Raw genomic sequence first — 20,503 nt, forward strand, 5'->3', positions numbered from 1 at the left:
AAGAGCAAAAGAGAATAAAACATCGACGTGAAATGGTTCAATTTGGTAAACTGACCGAATGGGGGTGCTTTTGTTTGTTTTGTTCGAATTGTCGTTTCGCGTCAAGTGGACAAAATTAAAAGATCAATCTTTAAACACTGCCAACGTACACACGAACACGCCCTTTAACTACGCCGATTGTGTTTTTTGTTTGTTTTTTTTTTATTGAAGGGGAAACGTACCGGATTGTTTGAATGATATGTATGTAGCCTTATTCTATACTTTAATGAAGAAAAATATCACTACATACAATGTACGATGATAGCAAACGATGATTGAAACACGACTTTTAAATTACCTAACTACAGAAAAAGTTTTTTTGTGTGTGTGTATGTAATGAACTGTTACATATAAAACCAGAACAATTTATTAAGGTAACATTCATGCAGCCAGTAGGAGTACGAAATTGCAATTGAAAACTACCTCATACAGTAGCAACGTGGGGTTATTTTTTAATTGATGCTATTTGTTTTTTATTTTGTTTCCTTTTTTGCCCAAAATCTTGTCCCAAAATTTACCCTCTGAAACCTGTTTTGTAGATATTTTTTCACATAACAGAAGTATACCTTCTCAAAACGTTAATCTACAAGCCCAACATCCCGTTTTTTTTGTTTTTTGCTCGACCCAATACGGTGAAACAATTGAAAATTCGATTCCTCGAAGGATTTGTAAGTAAGACTTACAGGAAATTATACACGGCTGACCGGACCTGTTAGTGTGTTAATCCTGGATAACGTTTTTTATTTGGTTTTCGAATAATTATTTTACGGCAGGTAATTAAACGGTACATACTTGAGCTATTTTTTTTTTTTTTTGGTGAGCAAAAATTCGATAATTGAGTTCTTGACAGGCAGGAAATAAATAATCAATAAAATGGATGGCTTTTTGGATGGATATCTGATACAGTAATCAGAATTATTTCTTTTGATAGAAAAAACTCAAATTAAAGCTGCAAAGATAGAAAAATTTCTGGATTTTTTAAAAGTTGAATTGGAATGCGTTTAAGTAGATCTCAACGATCATTTTTAGCTTTCAAACGTTCCAGAAAGAAGGAAGGATTTCAGTTCTACCTGCAACTTGACTACGTGAACTTTGAAACTCTTTACATGTACTTTTCCATTATCCCTTTATATATATATTTTTTAAATAAAACTCATGAAAAAAGCGGTTTGCCATCATAACCGTAATAAAGTTTTATTTCATTTGGCTCCTGCAATAATTGAATTTAACCAATTTTTTCTCCATGTTTTCCGACCACCAAACAATCAGCTAGGTAACATTTGTTTGACCTCCCCACGCTAAACGGCACAACCGTAACTTTACAACACAACCGTAATCCAATCACTGTGTCACCATTGAAAAGTTACTGCACACATTTGAATCTTGCAGGTCATATTAGTTATGACTACTGCATTTGCTATCAGACATCATACGCGCCGCCATGTAAATGCAAATTTTCCATTCCATTTCCACGTGCACACACGGGTGTGACAGTTTCGCATTGCATCCGGGGTTCACCAGCGCTTCGAGAGTTAACTGGAAATGGGTTTGCGCTTGTGAAGCAGTCGGTCGAAACGAAGAATAAATGAGCATCGTTTAAGCCCCGAACGAGATCGTCCATCGCTTTTCCACCACTACCACCACCATCATCCCTGTTTTCTGGATCAAATTGGGAAACCGGAAACCGTGCTGGTGAGTAATTACTGAGGGAAAATTAAACAGACTGCGTGTGTGTATGTGCTACAAATCTCGTTACCTATCAGTCCTTTGGAGATTTTTCCTCTCACCCTGCTTGCCAAAGGGGAAATAAAACAACAACAACCGGAGCTGATGCACTTCAAAGTAAGTTAGTAGAATTATTCAAACATAATCTATCTCACAGTGCTTTGAATAATATGAATGAAATATCCTAATTGTGATACAATTAAATCAAATGAGTTGTTGTTAAAACCGTTGGTTATATTTAATGATACTATGCTTGAAATTGGATTTCCTAACGTTTCGTTGATTAAATGAAATGTTGCTTGTGTTTATGGATCAATTATTCATCATTCGTAAAAGGGAACAAAACAAAACTCGCTCAATGTATGGCCAATTTCCTGCTATATTCACAGCTTCTCTACAACATGTGTCTCGTATCAGGTATTAATCGATATAGTTCAGCCGTCTGATTGCCCTTTTTCCTAATGTGGAAATATTTTCAAAACAATTTTGGCACAGTGGTGTTAGTACACAATAAATAATCCCTAATTGCAGATGATTAACATGAAGTGGGGAAACTGTACTAAACACACGAATATAGGAAACAAATATAACGAATCGTTGATTTGAACCCGAAAAATCTTTATTTTTAAAACTTCTTCTTCTTGGCTTAACGACCTTACAGGTCACGCCGGCCATTTCTGGCTTACTAGACTTATTTTTACCACGTAGCCGGATAGTCAGTCCTTGCTACGGGGGGACGGTCCGGATGGGATTTGAACTCGGTCCGGCCGTGTGGACTGGCGCCGTTTATCACATGCACCACCGAGCCGCCCCATTTTTAAAACTGTTAAACTTGATTCTAATATCATGCTAATATTTGCTGAAAGGCCAATTTGCAAATGTTAGAGAACGGAAATTTGTTCCACTGTGCGTCATTTACAAAGTATCAGGCGTCTCCATCGATTCGGTTTTTTGGTTTTAATTTTCATTATTAAACTTTGAATTTATTTGTTATGTGTTTTTATCTGTTGTGTTCGAAATTTGATCCATTTATTTTTCAATTTTTACTCAAACAGGCTCAAATAGTCAAACTTTCTCCACTCTTAATATTTTTCGAGACGAACGAAGCTATGACTACACTAGGCAATTCTAGACTAAGTACAGTACATACGAGCTTTAAAACATATCCATTTACGTGGGAAACACATGTAGAATAATAATAAACAAATCGCCATTATCACAAGCTTAATGCGATGTAAGATAAATCTCATATTGAACAGCGCTTTTAACTCGCCTTATAGTCATATTAATGTCTTCGTAAGCCATCTACCCCGACCAGTACAGGCGAAGAAAGCTCAAATTCACGTGGAATGATTATGTTAATGTTTCCAGCAGAATGTTTTGAGGGAATGAAATCCATTGTTATAAAAATCTTATCAAACTAATATTTGAAAAAACCAACGGAACAATCCTTCTAATTTTTTCTGTTTTAAGATTTTTGATTGGAAAAATTAATTACCTATTTGTTCATGTGTTACCGTAATTTTATCCAAGCGTTTAATATAATGAAAGATGTGCATTACAGAAATTTATGTTTCTACTAGTTTTAGTACTGAAACATAATCTAGTACTGAACTTAATCAGATCAACCTTTCTGTACCAATGGCGTAGGTTCCTTCCAGTAATATCGTAATTTTAACATTTATGTTAAATATTGCACAAGTTTAATTTTATAACTTTTTTGTAGATTAAAAAATGCATAATTTACTCATGTAGCAAAAATCCCTATCGCCAGTAACCAGAGCAAGTAAATGTTTGTAGTATAGTTTATTAGATATTTTTGTTTTATACAAATTACTAATACTAAAATCATACTTTAACTTCAGTTGTTTTAAACTGACAAATAATTTATATGTAAAATATTATTCAGGCGATAAGAAAGGTCAAGTGTTACTATTCAAAATTATTTTCAATCATTTCAAAACTAAATCCTCTTCTTCTCGAAAATAAAATACGAACTTTTAAACAACAAATGATAAAACTTCTAAAAATTGCATTCAAATTACATGTTAGTTGAGCTTTTTGAAAATTTAAGACCATCCACTATGCATGTTTGTTACTTAAACTTTGATCTATATGTTTATGTAAAGAGTTTATAAAACAGTCAGAACAGTTGTGTATGCGACTATAAAGTATTCTTAATTAGGTAAATGAGCACAGAAAACATTCTTATACCTTCTTAGTCAAATAACAATTGTTCACGATGTTCCGATACGAGAACAAGGAGCATGAAAGACTTTTGCTTTTTTTTTTTGTTTGTTTTATCGTTCAATATTAGCACAAGAAATCGAAAACCGGACAGATATATAAAAAGACAGTCACGAAACGAACAAGAATCGAACGCTTACAAATTGCATTTAAAAAACAGTGTGGAAAACACATACTGAAGCGGCTCGCGAGGTCGAAGGTACGATAGGCGAGCGAAGCGACATCCAACATTGCTTTACTTACCGCTATCACATTCGTCCGACATCGACATCTCCGACATTTTCGCCGTCGTGACATCCTTGTGTGATGCCAGGAACAGCACCACCTCTCGCTTCTCATTTTTGATTGGCACAATATCGAGCAAGCACCAAAACGGCGTACCTATCGATTGTTTTGTTTTTTTTTATTGAGAAAAAAGTAGAAAAGAACGAGACAAATAAAAACAGGCGGATGAAAAGTTGATGGAAGGACATGAAATGTTAAACAATAACAAGGTATAATAACTCATTAAAACGATTACGAGTAAACTTTCACTGAGCGGAAAGTTTCGCCACAGAACGTTTGAAAAGGTACACTGGGATGGGTAGTTGATAAAAAAGCACCAAAAAAAAAACATCATTTCTCCCCTATCTTCACTGCCACTGATTTTCGCACATTCGGGCAACCGATTTCATTCACTAGAAACCGGTCCACCTTTTTCCACCCAATCAAATGTCTAATGCCGTGTGGGTTTTACGGAGGAGTTTTCCATCGGTGTGCTTCGGCAAATCGGTTTGGGTTCCCCATTATGTTGGGTTGAACATTTTTAAGCGAAAACACTTTGTGGGTGCAGACAGTGAAGATTTTGGACAGGATTTCATTAGCGTAAGTTTTGATGTTCCGGTGTCTGTCCCATAAATCATGGTGCTACAACACAGCTGCGAGTAGCTTTTGTCGCGTATTCACTCGGTAACGTGATGCTTCACCGGCTCGTACCAGATGGGAAGAAGCATCTTTTACTGTTTTGTAGCCTTGTGATGTAAACTTTTGCCTTGCAAGAAAGCAGAGACTGGAGGATCGACAAAACAAAACGAAGCAAAAAAAGCGATTCTGCTAAACCCAAAAGTAAAAAATTACAGGTTATTTGTTGGATAACGACCTAGCTCTAGATTTTCCCGTATCCAGGCTCAACGAACATCTTTCGCGGTTAGCGCCAAAGTTTGTGGTCCCCATTTTAGCGTGGTACGGTCGGTTGATTGTGTTGGTCGGTGCCTTTCCGAGAGCAATGTCTTTCACAGTTATTAATTTGACATTGCTGAGTAGCGCGAATCAGGTGCAGATGGTTGTTAATAAATATATATTTGCATGAACAGACAACGCACACGCGTGTCGGTTATGCTTAAGTGACAGTGAAAGAAGCTCAAACATTAAGTTGTCAAACCGCAACGGCAGCGAGCGAGTCCTTTTTTGCTGGATGATCTATCTCGGTGCTTGGCATAAAACGATGGTGATAATCACATTTAAATTGGCATACCTTTGAATATCTATGATGCCTTTAATTTAATTCTGCGAAAAAGAGGGAATGATTCTACACCATTTAGCATCATGTACTTTAGTTTAATTTAGTCTAGTGAATGATATAATTCTAATGAGAAATGTAGCTTTTTAGGGCAATAATTATTCGCAGAAAGGGGCAAGGCTTTGCTCTTTAAAGGGAAATAAAAATTATTTTCCATTCTGTTTCCGTAATCAACATCCAAGCTCCTGTCTTTGTCCGTTGTAAATTTAGAACCTTTTGGTTCAATTTTTGATGATTTTGTACTAAATCTGCTTCGATTGCACACGAACAATCAAACCCCGATTCACGATTCGAAACGCATACGCTTTTCGGGAACGGTTATTCTGCTTGAAAAAACATTGCGCGATAACCAACGTCAATATTTCCCGTCCTGCATGCCTGCGGTTTATAAATGTGCCACGTTTTACGACCATGTGGCCGTTACTTACCATTTTTCTTGTAGAAGATGACCTCCAGCTTTAGCTCCGATTTACCGTCCAGGCTCGTTTCGATCATGCCTTTATGTTCGTCCTTCGTCTCGGGACCGTACAGAAAACGGCAGGCACAGCCTGGTTGAGGCACAGAAAAAGACGAACCAAAAACGAGAAAAAAAACCCGGGAGTTTGCATGTACACAGACAGAAGGACGCGTGACTCAATAGCATTCCGCAGGGCGAAGTGAGATAATGCACAACTTTATTACCTTTTTGCATAATTTGCGCGCGCGAAAACCCCGACAGCTCCACGAAGCCATCGGAACAGTACACTATGGGATACCCGTTCACTTGTGCGTTGCCTAATACGAAGTTGGAATCTGGAAGTGTGAAAAAGATGGGCAGAGAAAACACGCGCACATATACGCATATATAGAAACATTAAATGAAGTGCTTTCATTCTATAATATATTCTGTTTTATTGCGTATGAGATGTCAAGGTGATGTTATTATTTGTTTAAGTGCCATTGTCATGGGTGAGACGTATCTATTTGTGTACTATGTATGTTTGTAATAAAATAATATTTAAGTATTATTAAAATTATTGAATTAGGACATTTTTCTATCTAATGCTTTTAAAGATGATTTATAATCATCATGATTTATGACGTACGAAACTGGTTAAAAATTTAAGAATTATTGATAAGTATTGATAATGTGGATGATTGGAATTGAATTTAGCTTTTATGACAATAATAGTACATAATAGTAATAACAGTACAAATGAAACGGTAGTAATATGGTGACATTTGTCAAAATTTTGTGTTAACCTATTGTTTTCGATTAAAATCAAATCGAATGAAGATAATGCTAATAAAGAAATCGATTCGGTTGTTCCAAATATATGAGACCTCACCGAATGCGTCAATTTTCAGTAAACCAACAATGAAAAAAATCAAGAATTCTTTCCCTCAATAACAATGAAAGTTCAAACGACTCCCCGGTAGATTGAAATGTTTCAACTTCACTGGCAAACAATAATACCACAAAACTTAACAGTATCACCCACACAACTTGGTTTGGAATGTGAAACAATGATTTCTATAGGTGAACGGCAATACAAATACTCAAAAAAGTACTTTTCGTACATCACTTCTCAATGGCGTTCGTCACTAAACGTTGAACTTATTCTTCATGTCTCCATCGAGAAATGATTTTTTTAGCTGAATTGCGAAAAGTTTTTTCAATATTCACGATATCGTTTGTTATTGGAACTATATTTATTTATATTGTGTATTTCTATTCTGAAGTTGTACATCTGTTCAACACGCTGATTTTATGTCACTTTTTACATTTTTCCTGCCATTGAGTCAATTTTGTGTATAATACATATGTCTAGTGACATCAGTTTTTGGTTCCTTAATTCATTTATTACTCAAATATTTTGGTATTCTCTCTTTCTCTTATCCATTTTTTATATAATTATTTATAATCAATTTGTTCTTTTTGTTTCTTCCTGCTTTTCTTCGTTTTTATACTTTGAAGATAAATTTGCTAATACTATTTGAATGTTTTATATTTTTATATTGCATTATTCTTTTTTTCTTCTTTTAAACCTAAGCATATAATATCATGAAATAGGAATACTATTTCATTATAATTCTTCTTTTTTTCTTTTCGAAAAGAGAAAGGGAAAATAGTTATAAAAATCTGAACAAATTGTTAGACTTATACTAACACTAGCACGAAGACGCAGAATGTGTTTCACCAACGGTAGACTAGAACTGCAGGTCCAACAAAAGATAAAGAATAGCGCACTATCTTCCTTCTCGAAGAGCAATTGATACCAATAAATAAAAGAAACCATAAATCTGACATTAAGCTGACGTGACACTACACAAAACTGGATGAAGCGTCTGTGTTATAAATATCAACATCCTCTTCTTTATCGTAGAACTTGCTTCGGGGCACAAGGTCACTATTCTTTATGGTCTTATTTCTTCCTCCTTCAAAAAAAAGGAACAGAAAAATCATTTATCGAGAGATAATGAGCTCCACATTACAGCACGATACCTCAAAAAGAGATTAAATACCAAATTATATATGTGGTGTTTCGGTGTATGCTTTTAAATTATTCGCATAACTATAATGAATTCCAATTTTTTTAGATTTATGAAACTAAATTAAATTCTTCCTCCACCCAAAAGCTCATTTTACGACTTAATTTAAGAGTTCAAGGTTAAACAGTTGCTTTACGATTTCAATCCGTTTTGTTGACGTGGCCTCGAAAACCTTATCCTTATTTAACCTATGTGTACTTGTATTTTCTCCCAATTAAATCCGAACCATACCTTCAACACAAAAACCCAAAGTTTTCATCGCCCAGCTGAAGTTTTCTTCCCCCCAAACGTGTGTCATACACACGCGTTTCCTTCCCTTTAGCGAGAGAATCGTCTAACTAAACGAGCTCAAGAAAAGTCACACATTTATGTGAACTCAATTAATTTTCCCCCAGGTATTCCCTGCCCAAGAGTTCCGTTTCCCACGCTCCGTGAAGTCATGCGTTTACCTTTACCTTTTGAAAATGAAAAGCCATTCGTAGAACCAATTGTGAAAATATGAACATGACATGAAACTCCAGCCGGGGCCTCAAACACCAGCAACCACAAAACCGGTCACGGGGTGAGAAAAATGAAAGAAGTTTTTAGCTTCACTTGTGTCTCCTCTGTTTGCTACTTTCTCCCGTACGTACCCTCTTTGTTTTCCGGACGATTTTAGTAAAAACGACTAACATCCTGAAGGAAAATCACCCATACGCACACACTCTTCCTCATGGTGATATAACACTTTGTCTCTCTCTCTCTCCCTCTGGATCCTTGACAAGGCGCGTGATGAAATTAGTCGAGTACACACACACACACTTTCTGTCATCGCACCTTTTGCACTTTTAAGTCACTTCGGGAAAATTTTAATGCCACCTTAATTAAACTGTCTACTTACGTGTCCCATCGAAGCGGGTCGCGATGGTATCGAGGAACGTGTTCTGGGGCGCCAGGAGCCCCTTCCGTGCCGGCATTTGGGTGGTGTTTTGTTTGGCGTTCTTCCTTTACGACCGGATGGTAGGGCTAGGGGCACACACACACTGAACCTGCAAAACAAAAAGTGGCGTAAGGCGGGAAAAGAATTAGAAAGCGAGAAGAAGAAAAAAAACACCCAGAAACACAATCGAGTCCCATTTCCACACCGGGAAACTGTTTTGCTATGAGCATCGGGTGGATTGCATGCAGCAAAAAATGAACTAATGGTTGGCAGGTGAAGGTGAATATTGTAAACGATACGCGCGTGGTGCATGCTGATTTTCAGTAAATATTTACCCGGGGACCAAAACACTCCGCCACTTACAAAATTCACTCCCGCACGAACTGAACTCAAATTTACACGAAATCGTGTGCTACACTTGTAAAAGACCGGCGTAAATCGATCAATTCGATTTGATATTTACTAAAGACGCAAGGAAGGAGATTTTTTTTCTCTGTGCAGTGCAACTGTACGAAAACTAGAAAAAAGGAGGGTTAGCTTTGGCAAATCAACGCACCCCAGCGTGTACACTATCGCTCGGCCCTATCAAAGCGCAAACATCGACATCCAGGAAACATCGATATTTATGGTACATCGGATGGCGTCAAGCAGCGACAAACGTGCGCAGCACCATACGAAACACCTATCGGATCGGATTGGGCAAGTGAAAGTGGCCAAACATCGGGGCACGAGTTCCCGGGGGTGGGGAGGTTAAGCGATCGGATGAACCATAACATCTGCGCCTCCCCTTGAGTGTGACTAATCACTATCACAGGCGCGGACAGACACCAAAGACGATTAGATAACGTACACCAAACAAACGGTTCGGCTATCGTTGTTGATGTGAATATCAAACAGAACTGATACAGGAATTTACGTACACATTTTTTTCTCTTCCTGTATCTAATGCATTAACACCAATGGAAAAGTGTTTGGAAGAGAAAATTTTGTAAATCATTTTACAGGCATGTGAATATCAAAAAAGAAATAATAATAAATAGTTTTGAAAACCATTTTAAAATATTCAGACCAGACAGACAACATGAGTACTTTTTTAGTACAATAATTAAAATTTTACTTTTAGGTTTATGATAATAAAAAAATACATCATTTAGGTTGAATTGACATTCAATATTGAAGCCTGCATATTTTGCCATCATGGGTTTGCCAGTTAAAATTTTAAATCGCTTTTGTGGATGTCCATTTTTAATAATCCAAGAACAGAATAAACAGTGGACAATAATGTTTAATTTTTCACAATAATATTTAATTCTATTGATTAAATCTTATAAGGGGCGGCCCGATGGTGCATGTGATAAACGGCGCCAGTCCACACGGCCGGACCGGGTTCAAATCCCATTCGGACCGTCCCCCCGTAGCAAGGACTGACTATCCGGCTTCGCGGTAAAAATAAGTCTAGTAAGCCAGAAATAGCCGGCGTGACCTGTAAGGTCGTTAAAGCCAAGAAGAGAGAGAGAGAGACTAAATCTTATACCTTATGTTGATTGATTGATTTTTAGAAGTTTTAGAATTGTCTAGACCAAAGATGAGCATCCTTTTAGAGCATCAAGCCACAATCACAATCAAAAGCTGGTTGGCGGGCCACATAACATTTGATATAATGAAGCTATTGGCTTAAAACTTTGAAACCAGATTAGAGAGCCACATAAACCTCCTGGTCTAGATAATATAACATTGTTTTAGCTATTTTTTATTCGCCTAATGTATTAATACAATTAGAAGTAATACTTCCGATTTGGATGCATTAATTCAACATCTAAAGAGAAATCTATATTAGCAAAGAAAATAATATAACAAATAACGGCGAGTCCTTCAAGAGATAAAATTACACCTTGCCTGTGCCATTTACGAACGATTCCATGGTTACCCTGATTTGGTAGTCGTTACAATACCCGGAAGGACGGGAATTAAATCTTATATTCATTTTCGAATGGGAAAAGTAAGACTTAGTTAGTAGATCGTTAAGGCCAATGAGAAAGATAGAGAGAAACACCGATAGAAAAACAAAGGAAAAAATAAACGAAGAGAAAGTGAGGAAGAGCAATAGGAAAAATATGAAGAGAGAAACATTCAGTGAAAAAAAAGTGTAAGAAAGAGAAAAAGAAAAGAAAGAGGGGTAAATTTCCTTTAGTTCTTTCTTTTACTTTTGGTAACAATTTTTTTACAGTAAATAAATTAATTTTATCCTTTTTAAATACGTAAATTACTCCTTCAAAATCATATTCACCTTACTGTCATCAATACTGTAAGTCAGTTAAACCACAATTGTTTTATTGATTTTGTATGAATCAATTACGTACGAATGTTTGTAAAGTGATAAAAATAACAAAAAAAATAAGCTTCTTCTCAAAATAAAGGCTTAGAATGGTGTCTTTTCAATCCATGCCAGTCATGTATTCGTCACCGTCGTCATTCCATTAGATCCATAGGTTAAGAGTATGCATAGATAACGCAGGACGCAGGGCAAAGTGGTGGAGTGAAAATGATTCGATCTTCTACCTGCCCTTTCACCTGGTTGACTTTGTTTATGCCGTGCCATTGCCAGCATATTGATTGTGTAAACAATGTTCAAGCACCTACACATCGGCCATCCCTTCTCTCTTCTCTTCCCCCTGCCAGAAATTCCCTCCTCTCTAGCAAGCCATTACACTAACTTGTACAACATTTAGTGATGATCGGATTTGGTCGCATCGCTTCAAAAACCCGTAGGTGAGTGCGTGCTGCATGGGAAAGGCGTGAATTGGAAATAATCAAACTGTTCTATGTTGGTTCACGCTGTGCGAACGACTTACGAAACAAACATTTTCCCACCGTGTGGGCCCATTTGTGCCTCAGTTCAGTGCGTATTTCCCGGAACGGTGATGCGATTCTCATGTCAGCCTCACATGCCATGCCAATTTTTCTTCTTTATTGGTCCAACGTTTGCAATCGACATACCCTAACGATCAATGTTACCACCGACACACAGCTTCCGGCGTCCATTCTCCTCCCCCTATTAAAGTAGGTGTCCATTTTAACTTGTCCACAAAGTGCACTTGAACTGCGCTTGTTCAGGTGCGGATGCACCCATCATAATATTGCCCGTGTCCATCGAGAATTCTGTCTCGGTCCCTTTGGCTGGATGAATTGTTATCCACCATTATCAGCACTAATGCACACGAAGTGTTATTCTTCTCTTTTTACTTCCCATTTGCATGCACCATAAAAGCCATCACTTTTTTCTGTACCGAGTATACAAATATTTTGAATTTTCTCTTCATGGAAGAAAGTGTTCCGTGAGCGTTCCAACGCAATAATTACTCAACCGATCAGCGTGCGGCAGTTTACACTGACCACAGCCACGGTGCTGCCCAAAAAGGGAAACTGTGGATGAAACCAACCCCTTATCACAACAGACGAGACGTTAAAACGATCATTAAATAAAGAATGAAGAGCTGGTAAAGTGTGTGTGTGTGTGTCCATCGTTTTTTCCGCTTTTTTCCCAGCTGTCAGCATATACCATTCAGCATCGAGCCCCATCCCACGTGCTTTCGACCTTGTCTTGATGGGTTAAAAGAGGAAATCACTCGTATCGGAACCCTTTTTAACAGGGTCGTTTTTTTACCCCTTACGGCAGCAAAGCGGAACGGGTTTGGCGGACAATATTAAACATAGATGCAACAGGTGGGCACAAGCCCGGTAACCGGTACGAGATGAATGTGGCGCTGTTGGCTTGAGGTTAGATTATGATTATTTTTACAACGGTGGAGGTTTTTTTCCTGCCATTTTTAGAATCCATGTTTGTGTGGAACAACACTTCACTATCGTCTAAGTTTATGTGCTTTCGCTTCGATTGTCGTGTATAATTTGCTTCGGATAACTGTATCGAATACCGTCGAGAAAGAATGCACTTGCCGTGTGTTATTAAAATTGTTAGAAAAACTAATAAACATCAATAAGTATGCCCGAAAAGCAATTTAAAATATCGTTTGTATACGAAAGAAGTTGCATTTTAGTTAACTTTCGTCGTTTGGTCATAAATTTTCTAAAAATATATCTCACGAAGAAGCTATATTAAAGTATCTTAATTTATCATTTTTTTACATAAAACATGAATATTTGAAAAATTCAAGAAGTGTGAGTAAACACGTTAATATATGTGTTTTCTAAATAATTATGTACAATATATAATTTTTTAGATCTTCCTTTGAGTTGTTATTTCAACATTAAGCATCGAAATAATATTTTACCTAAATTTAAATAATTTGGTATCATTATTACGTTCATCACAACAAAAGAAACGCATTATAAATTAATTTGAATATACATAGCCCACATTACGCTCTACTGTACGCAAAACAGTCTCAATGAGTTACTCTGCCATCGAATATTCACGCACAAATTTTCATTACATTCAATCACCAACGTGTCAAAACGGTGATTGACACATATCGAACGTATCGTTCGCCTGTCTGTTCCCATGTTCCCGAACTGAGATGCCACCCGGAGCAATTGCGAAGCTACAGCTACGTCAAGCACTCTCCATCGATATGCCGACATTAGGATAGGAGTTGATGTGTCTAGAACTAGATGTGTTGTCTTAAGTTGTGCTTCATCCCGTACAGGGGTTATATTGGGCTTGAGAGAGCTTTTGAGTAACGGTTCCCACAACAAACAGTGTTCAATTTTTGCGCAAACTTTAAAAGCAACCCCTGAAGCGATCGTTTGCTTCCTCTCGTCAAGCAATGTAGTCACACGAAATCGAAATACGTAAAATGTAAATTGGATTACGCTCGTTTCGCTTCTCTCCATCCCAGCGCAAGTTCGTTATCAGCGTTTTCTCGTTTCTGGCGGGAATTGTAGAAAAAAAAGTGTTGCATACGTCTTCACATGTGGGTGGGCATCTCCCATATATAGTATCTGTTTCTATTTCGGATTTTTTTTCAACAGGTATCATGATGCTGCTGCCATTGAAAAAGTTACATATCGAAACCCGCCCGTTCTATTGCCAACACAAATGATGGTGGCGCTGGGCATTAGCAAAAAAAGGGAAGAGGATTTTCTTTTCTTGGCATCGTTTAGAGGTTTACGCTTAACAAAATGACTTTCTTTTTTCCTTTTCCTTTTTTTTGTTGGCCAATACTGAACAATTTCAATCGAGCTGAATTAGAATTGAAGCTACACAGAATTCTCTTTTCCTCGCCGGTTCCCATACATGGAATTACATTAAATTTTCTTTGACGTGAAAAAGAAAACACCAATGTCTAATTTATTTCTTTATGCATTGAAAAGGATAAAGCCCCATTTGGCAGCCGTTGATGTCGTGGTACAATAATGTTGACGAAATGAAATTAGCACTGACATGTTTGCTATTTTGCGGCCACACAATATTACAATCGATCGTTGCTGGTAGAATTTTCTTAGAAGTCGTTTTGTTCAGTATTGTTTGGAAACGGCTTTTTCTTTTGTTCGAATTTATGCAATGTGTCAAACGAGAACTTCATTTTTATTTTTGTAAAGTAAACGAATTTTGGTTATGAAAAAACATTTGTGTTTCGTTGTGTTGTTCGAGTTTGTAATATACTTTTGGACTTTGACTGTGGCTTTACATCTATTTAGCTCCACAGAGGACTACAAAATGTATACGCAAATAAAAGTTATCTGTTCTTGTTAAACTACAGTTCAACTTCTTCGGAAGTGTTTAGAAAACGCTTCGTTTTATGAGCAATTTTCTTTTATCGGTCGAACATTGCTACGTTTTTTTTCTCTCTTTTAGTAATATGCCTCTTTAAACATTTATTTTATTTGCTAGATCATTTAGTGTTTGCCCCAAAATTATTGAATTATTGCAAATATATCGTAAGAAACGTTTTAGGGGCGACCCGGTGGTGCATGTGATAAACGGCGCCGGCCCACACGACAGGACTGGGGTTCAAATCCTATCCGGACCGTCTCCCCGTAGCATGGACTGACTATTCTGTTACGTGGTAAAATAAGCCTTGATACGGCCAGACCATTCTAACCGAGCAAGAAGATGAAAAAGAAGAAGTAAGAAACGCTTTTCTCAATTACATGTTGAACATTTTCAGTGAAACACCAGGCGCCTCCTTCGGCAGTAGATATTTAGCTAAATAATATCCGAGTCCTAGAAAACATTGAATTAAGTTAAGTAATTAAATAATATTGAAATACGAATACAAAGTCGTATTATTCTATTATTTTTTTAGTTTAAATTCTATTCAACATCGAATTATAACTTTCTCATTTTTATGTATATAAACTTTTTAATGATTTTCTCCGTTTTCTTTACAATGAGAGGATCGAATTTCTTCATACCTAGTTGGAAGAAATTCAATCAATTTGGGAATTCAAATTGCTGGTTCAGGACATTAGCGGCAATGATTTGGACCTCTTCAAATTGCTGAACCGAACGATGAACTGGAGACTTTCAAAATTAATTTAACAGCGGTTAGATATTGGATCTGATAGAAGAAGTTGTGGTTTTCCTTTTCCTGTAATTAAATCATCTATTTACAAATTCAGAAATTTATCTCAAAAGTATGTTAAGCTATAGAGAAAAAAAATTGAAATATTTGTTTTGGAAACTCGCTAGAGAAAACTTCAAAGATATGCCTCTGAATGGTTGAAACAGCTTATGGTTCAAACTTTCGTTTTAGTTTGCAAGAGCAAAAAGCTAAACCTTGTCAAGTTTCTACCATTCGCATACAAGATGAGTCCTACATCAATCGTGCATAGATGCAACAGCGTAGCTTTCTGCTCAGTTCGTAGCTCAATTAAGCTGGCTTAACCTCAATACTGCTTTGCATAGCAAAAGACATCTTCAACATCGCAAATGGAACGGACTCACTCGCGTACACTTGCAATGTTTGTCGCTGTAGCCAAAAAAACACCGCTCGGAAGAATTCTACTACTCGAAATGTATGTTCAGCACTAGGTCACGTTGCGCTACGTGTTCAATATTTTCCCCGCACAATATGAAGTATCTTTTTTTTCACTCGAAAATCCTATGAATAAATTTCTCCTCTCCGGGGTGTACAATCCATTTCCCGGGCAGTGTGATTGTGAAGATGCAACATCCAACAACACAAGTAGACCCCTTGGACCCCAAAGCGTGATGGCGGAATGCGGAACTGTACAGTGTTATAGCAGGAAAAACAGTTTCCATCCAAATGACACGGTAGCGATCCGACGAGTACGAGTTGTGCGGTCTGCGGTCTTTACCAGCGCTGCAAAAGCCGACCAGGAGACGGTGAAGTTTGCACTGCACAGAGCTTTAACGCTCGGCGAACGTACCTTCCACCAACAGGAATGGCGGAAGGCACTCATTTCCTCCTTGCCGTGCAAATTAAATTAACTACTCAAAGATACAACTCCCAGCACTTGGGAGGTTTTCTCTGAACAGATGCCTCAGACCGGCGGTTGAACCACGGCCCTTACAGTGAGTGCGCCGCTGACTGGGGTAGCTTTCATCGCATTAGTCAATTTATCACTCATTTCCGATTCTAGTTGACCGTTCTTACTCGCAGGTGCATCTAACCGTAAGCCCCTACCCCTGGGTCGAAACAGTAGCTGTTTGGCCATGAGCTGTTGGTCGGGAAGTAGTTGAGAGATTTATCGCCAGTGTTGGGTACTATTTTTATCGAGTTGTTATTTTTGCCTACCATACTTAAGAGGCTTCTGAGCAGTTTGATGATGAAAGTGTTTTTTATTTATTTACGGGTTTTTAGGGTAGAACGGAACAGTAGCTTTAGGGACGAAACAATAGATATTGCATTGTTCTATCGACCTTTAAAACTAACATTGAGATGCTTGTCTTATCTGAAAACAACAGGCAAAATTAATGGCAAAAGAACTTGAGAGGAAACTTCAACAGTTCCTTGACTGATTCTCGTAACAATTGAAGATAATAAACGATCTTCGAATAAAGATCCAATAATTTCGAGTTTCCATTCAATTTAAATATGATTAATGAAAGCCCTAGTGAAATGCGATAGAATTAGTTAATTGAAGGAAGTGAATTCACTCTCGTAGGTTTAACAGTATTTGACATTCAAAATTAATTAACATTTTCAGAATTAAAAACAACAAAAATTCTCCTAGCCTTTTTCAAAGTATTCACAGATTTGAGGCAGCAAGATGTGGTAGCGATTCCCATCGAACACGAATCTGCATAAGAACAGTTTAAGTTTTTTGAAGAAAAATACGTAAATAATTCCTGAGATGTTTCTGAATCTATTTCCTAATCTTTGAGGATTAATTAATATTTTCGACTGATGATTTGAGAGACTCTTTGCTAAAGATTCATATGAATGAATCAATTAAGCACAACACTATTCCATACACTAAAGTTATCTAAAATATTATTAATAAATGTTTTAGTTTAACAGCTTAAAATTGCTTACTTATCTTTCTTAGAGTCATCAAATATTGGACATCGAAAATAAATTAATATTGTCAGCAAACAAGGCTTTGCAAAATGGGACGCAGTGTCTGTACGTTGCCTAATTCGAAGATGAATACATGAGCACAGTTCGTATATTTTGATTGATGGCGTTTCGATTCACCCGCCCGTTAAAATCACAATTAATTTATTAACTCCTATCTCCGCTGCGATACTTAAATTTGCTTCTTATTATAACAGTACGATACGCCTGTTTATTGAAGCGTTTCCGTATTCAGGAGTGGAATAAACATGGGAAGATGATTTATATCTTTAAAAGTAATGAAGAATGTTACCCAGTCACTAAACGCTTAGCAATTGTCGCGTTTGCGAACGCGATTCAGAAAATTTTTGCAAAACTCCATGTAAAAAAAATGCGAAAAATCGCTATACGTGTATTTTCAGCGAAAAATCGCTATTCGAAGCGCGACTTGACGCCATGACAGTTTTCTGTAATGAACACTTATTGCCTTTTTATTTTTAAAGTACGTACGTGTAGTATAAAATTATTGTGAATGTGAATACTATTTATAAAACAGAAGAATGGCTGTTAATTCGAAAAAAAATTCATCTCGTAGACATTTCCCAAAAAAAAATTTATTAATTTGCCAATCTCCTAAGGCTGTATTGCCTTAACTTTGTTTTTGGGGAAACTTAGCAAATTGTATAAATTGATATGTTTTAATGCGAATTTGTTGAAATAAGTTTCTTCTCACTCAAATAATGCTTTAAATTAAAAAAGAAAAAAAAGAAAAAAAAATTATATAAATTTGAAAATATCCTAAGGTTATATCAGGCTATAAGGCATCGCAAACGCGACAATTGCTAAGCATGTAGTGACGAGGTAATGCAAACGATGCTTCGCGAATGAACCCGAATGAATTAGTAGCCATCTTGGTCAGTTAATTTAATTAAATGTAAACGTTGCCGGTGAGTTTGTCTCGAAGAGTTTTTCAGGTAACATTAAATATGTATTCGTATATCAAAATAATTCTTTTAACAACGATGAAGTAACATCGAGGCCTTTTCAATAGCCACAGTTCCCGCAGATAAAGATCACCTTCTCTATTGGGCACCTTAAACAACACCTAAACTTAATTGATTCACCATGTATTTATCGAAAAACGAACCCAATAGCCGAAGGAATTATCTTCCATTTTAAGCTACCGTAACAAATCATTCCGTACCCATTTTACTCGAGCGTCATATGTTTGCGGGAATGTTCCGAATTGTATTTCACTTACAAAAGAAGGGATAATAAATGCTCCATACCCTTTTGGTGTGTACAATCGTGGAAGATTTCTTTTTTTCTTTCTCTCTCTGACGCTTATCTTCTGCTCCTGTAGATTGGATTGCATGGTATATAAAAACTAACATCCATTTCCTTCGACTGTCTGTGTATCGAGTGTATCGTTCCACCACTGTTGGAATCGCGCTTGTCAATATATCGAAACTTCTCCGTTTGCGCAAGGTAAAAGTTTTATTCAACTTTCAACGGATGTACACGCAAACCACAGAAACGGTCGGTGAGGACCGGTGAGAAGCATCAGCAAATAAGTTTTACTCTCCTGCACCGGAGTGTAGCACAGTAAAGCTTGCCCACATTTTCGAGATTGCTTCCATATTATCGAATATTTCATTCAATCTAGATTGAACACACTTGCCACACGGAGAGCAAGCGTAAAAAAAATTAAATAACAAAAAGTCCGAAGCACGTAACCTGTGACCGGAACACGCTAATCAACGTACCGTATGGAATCGGTGTCTTTTCGTTCAACATTCTTCAGTTGTTGCTTAACCCTTGTGCATCCGACGCATGCTGTATGCACTTTACCGTGTCTTTCGAAGCAAAACCTTCTCGAGGGTGTAGACGAATACCGCTTGGAAATGTAGAGCAAAAAGATCGTAAATTTTGATCGCAACGAGAAACTTTTGCAATCAACTAACAAGCATGCTCAAGAATCAATCTTCATTTTACTGTGATGAAGAAAGAAAAAGAAACAAAAAAAAACAGACAAAAACTGAAAGTCTAATCCAACACTATGGCAAATGAGGAAGATGAGAGAGAACAAAAAAAGGTAGGACAACGACAAAAAATACAAAACCACATTTAATCGTGATTGAAAAATCTTTTTTCTACCAAAAACAATTTGTTCGAAACACACACACATTTAATCGTGTCGAGTCAACGGTAAAATTTTATATACTTCAAAAATCATCTATTCCCATTATCACAGTATGAAAAGCATCCATAAGGATCGTTTCGTAAAAGGGCCAGCCAAGACAATAAAACGTCTAAATTGTGCTCGTTAAGTCGATTCAATGATATTATCAAACTTCCCTTTTGCAAAAAAAAAGTGACACACCACGAAAAAATCACCCCAAAACACACACACACGCGCACAAAATCAAAAGGAAAGAAACGCCTTCACGAACGGAACATAACTTTAAACTTTCCGGTTTTTCGGCAATATTGAACCACCTGTTGGATGGAAACTTTGCCACGAATCAAATTTATAGCCGAGCTGGAATTCCCTGTAATGGAACAACTTTTTTCTTTCTCTCCGCTGCGGTCGAGTCCCGTGTGCGGCTGTTGCTGCCAGCTTACAGAACCCAGACGGACGAGCTCACTCGATTTCCCAAACCATTACGCCGTGGTTCCGGCTGCGTCGTGGTTCGTGAAAATTATCCCGCATCGAAGTTAAGCAACCAAACAGCTCGGGCAAACCCTCTTTGGTACGGGTGGGTACGTGCCTTTTGCGCTTATGGTGGCCAGCGAAGAAGAAGAAAAAACAACAACAACAAAACGTTTCATCTGTCCGCACCAAACGAGTAGCGGTGTGCCCGGGGGAGGGGGAGGTTTTTCTTTTAAGGTTAAAAGCTTTTTCCTTTTCCGTAATTCTTCTTCTTTGCCTAATCTAAATCATCTTCTTCTTGAGCTGTCGAAAAAGGGACGACCGGTGGCGGTTGATATCACGTCTGA

At 37.3% G+C, this 20,503-nt stretch overlaps 1 protein-coding gene across 6 annotated transcripts in view; it reads right to left on the reverse strand.

Moving 5' to 3' along the window:
• The window catches only part of LOC125772232 (potassium voltage-gated channel subfamily H member 8), a 45,006-nt gene that overhangs the window by 19,743 nt on the left and 4,760 nt on the right, over positions 1-20,503 (reverse strand). For all 6 annotated transcript variants that reach the window (XM_049443707.1, XM_049443706.1, XM_049443704.1 and 3 more), the window contains 4 exons: positions 8,982-9,129; positions 6,251-6,361; positions 5,998-6,117; positions 4,255-4,392 (listed from right to left, as the gene is read on the reverse strand). In XM_049443707.1, coding sequence (XP_049299664.1) covers positions 4,255-4,392; positions 5,998-6,117; positions 6,251-6,361; positions 8,982-9,057 — 445 coding nt within the window. In that variant the 5' untranslated portion in view covers positions 9,058-9,129. The remainder of the gene's footprint in view (positions 1-4,254; positions 4,393-5,997; positions 6,118-6,250; positions 6,362-8,981; positions 9,130-20,503) is intronic.

This window comes from Anopheles funestus, chromosome 3RL (assembly GCF_943734845.2).
Source record: "Anopheles funestus chromosome 3RL, idAnoFuneDA-416_04, whole genome shotgun sequence".
NCBI lineage: Eukaryota > Metazoa > Arthropoda > Insecta > Diptera > Culicidae > Anopheles > Anopheles funestus.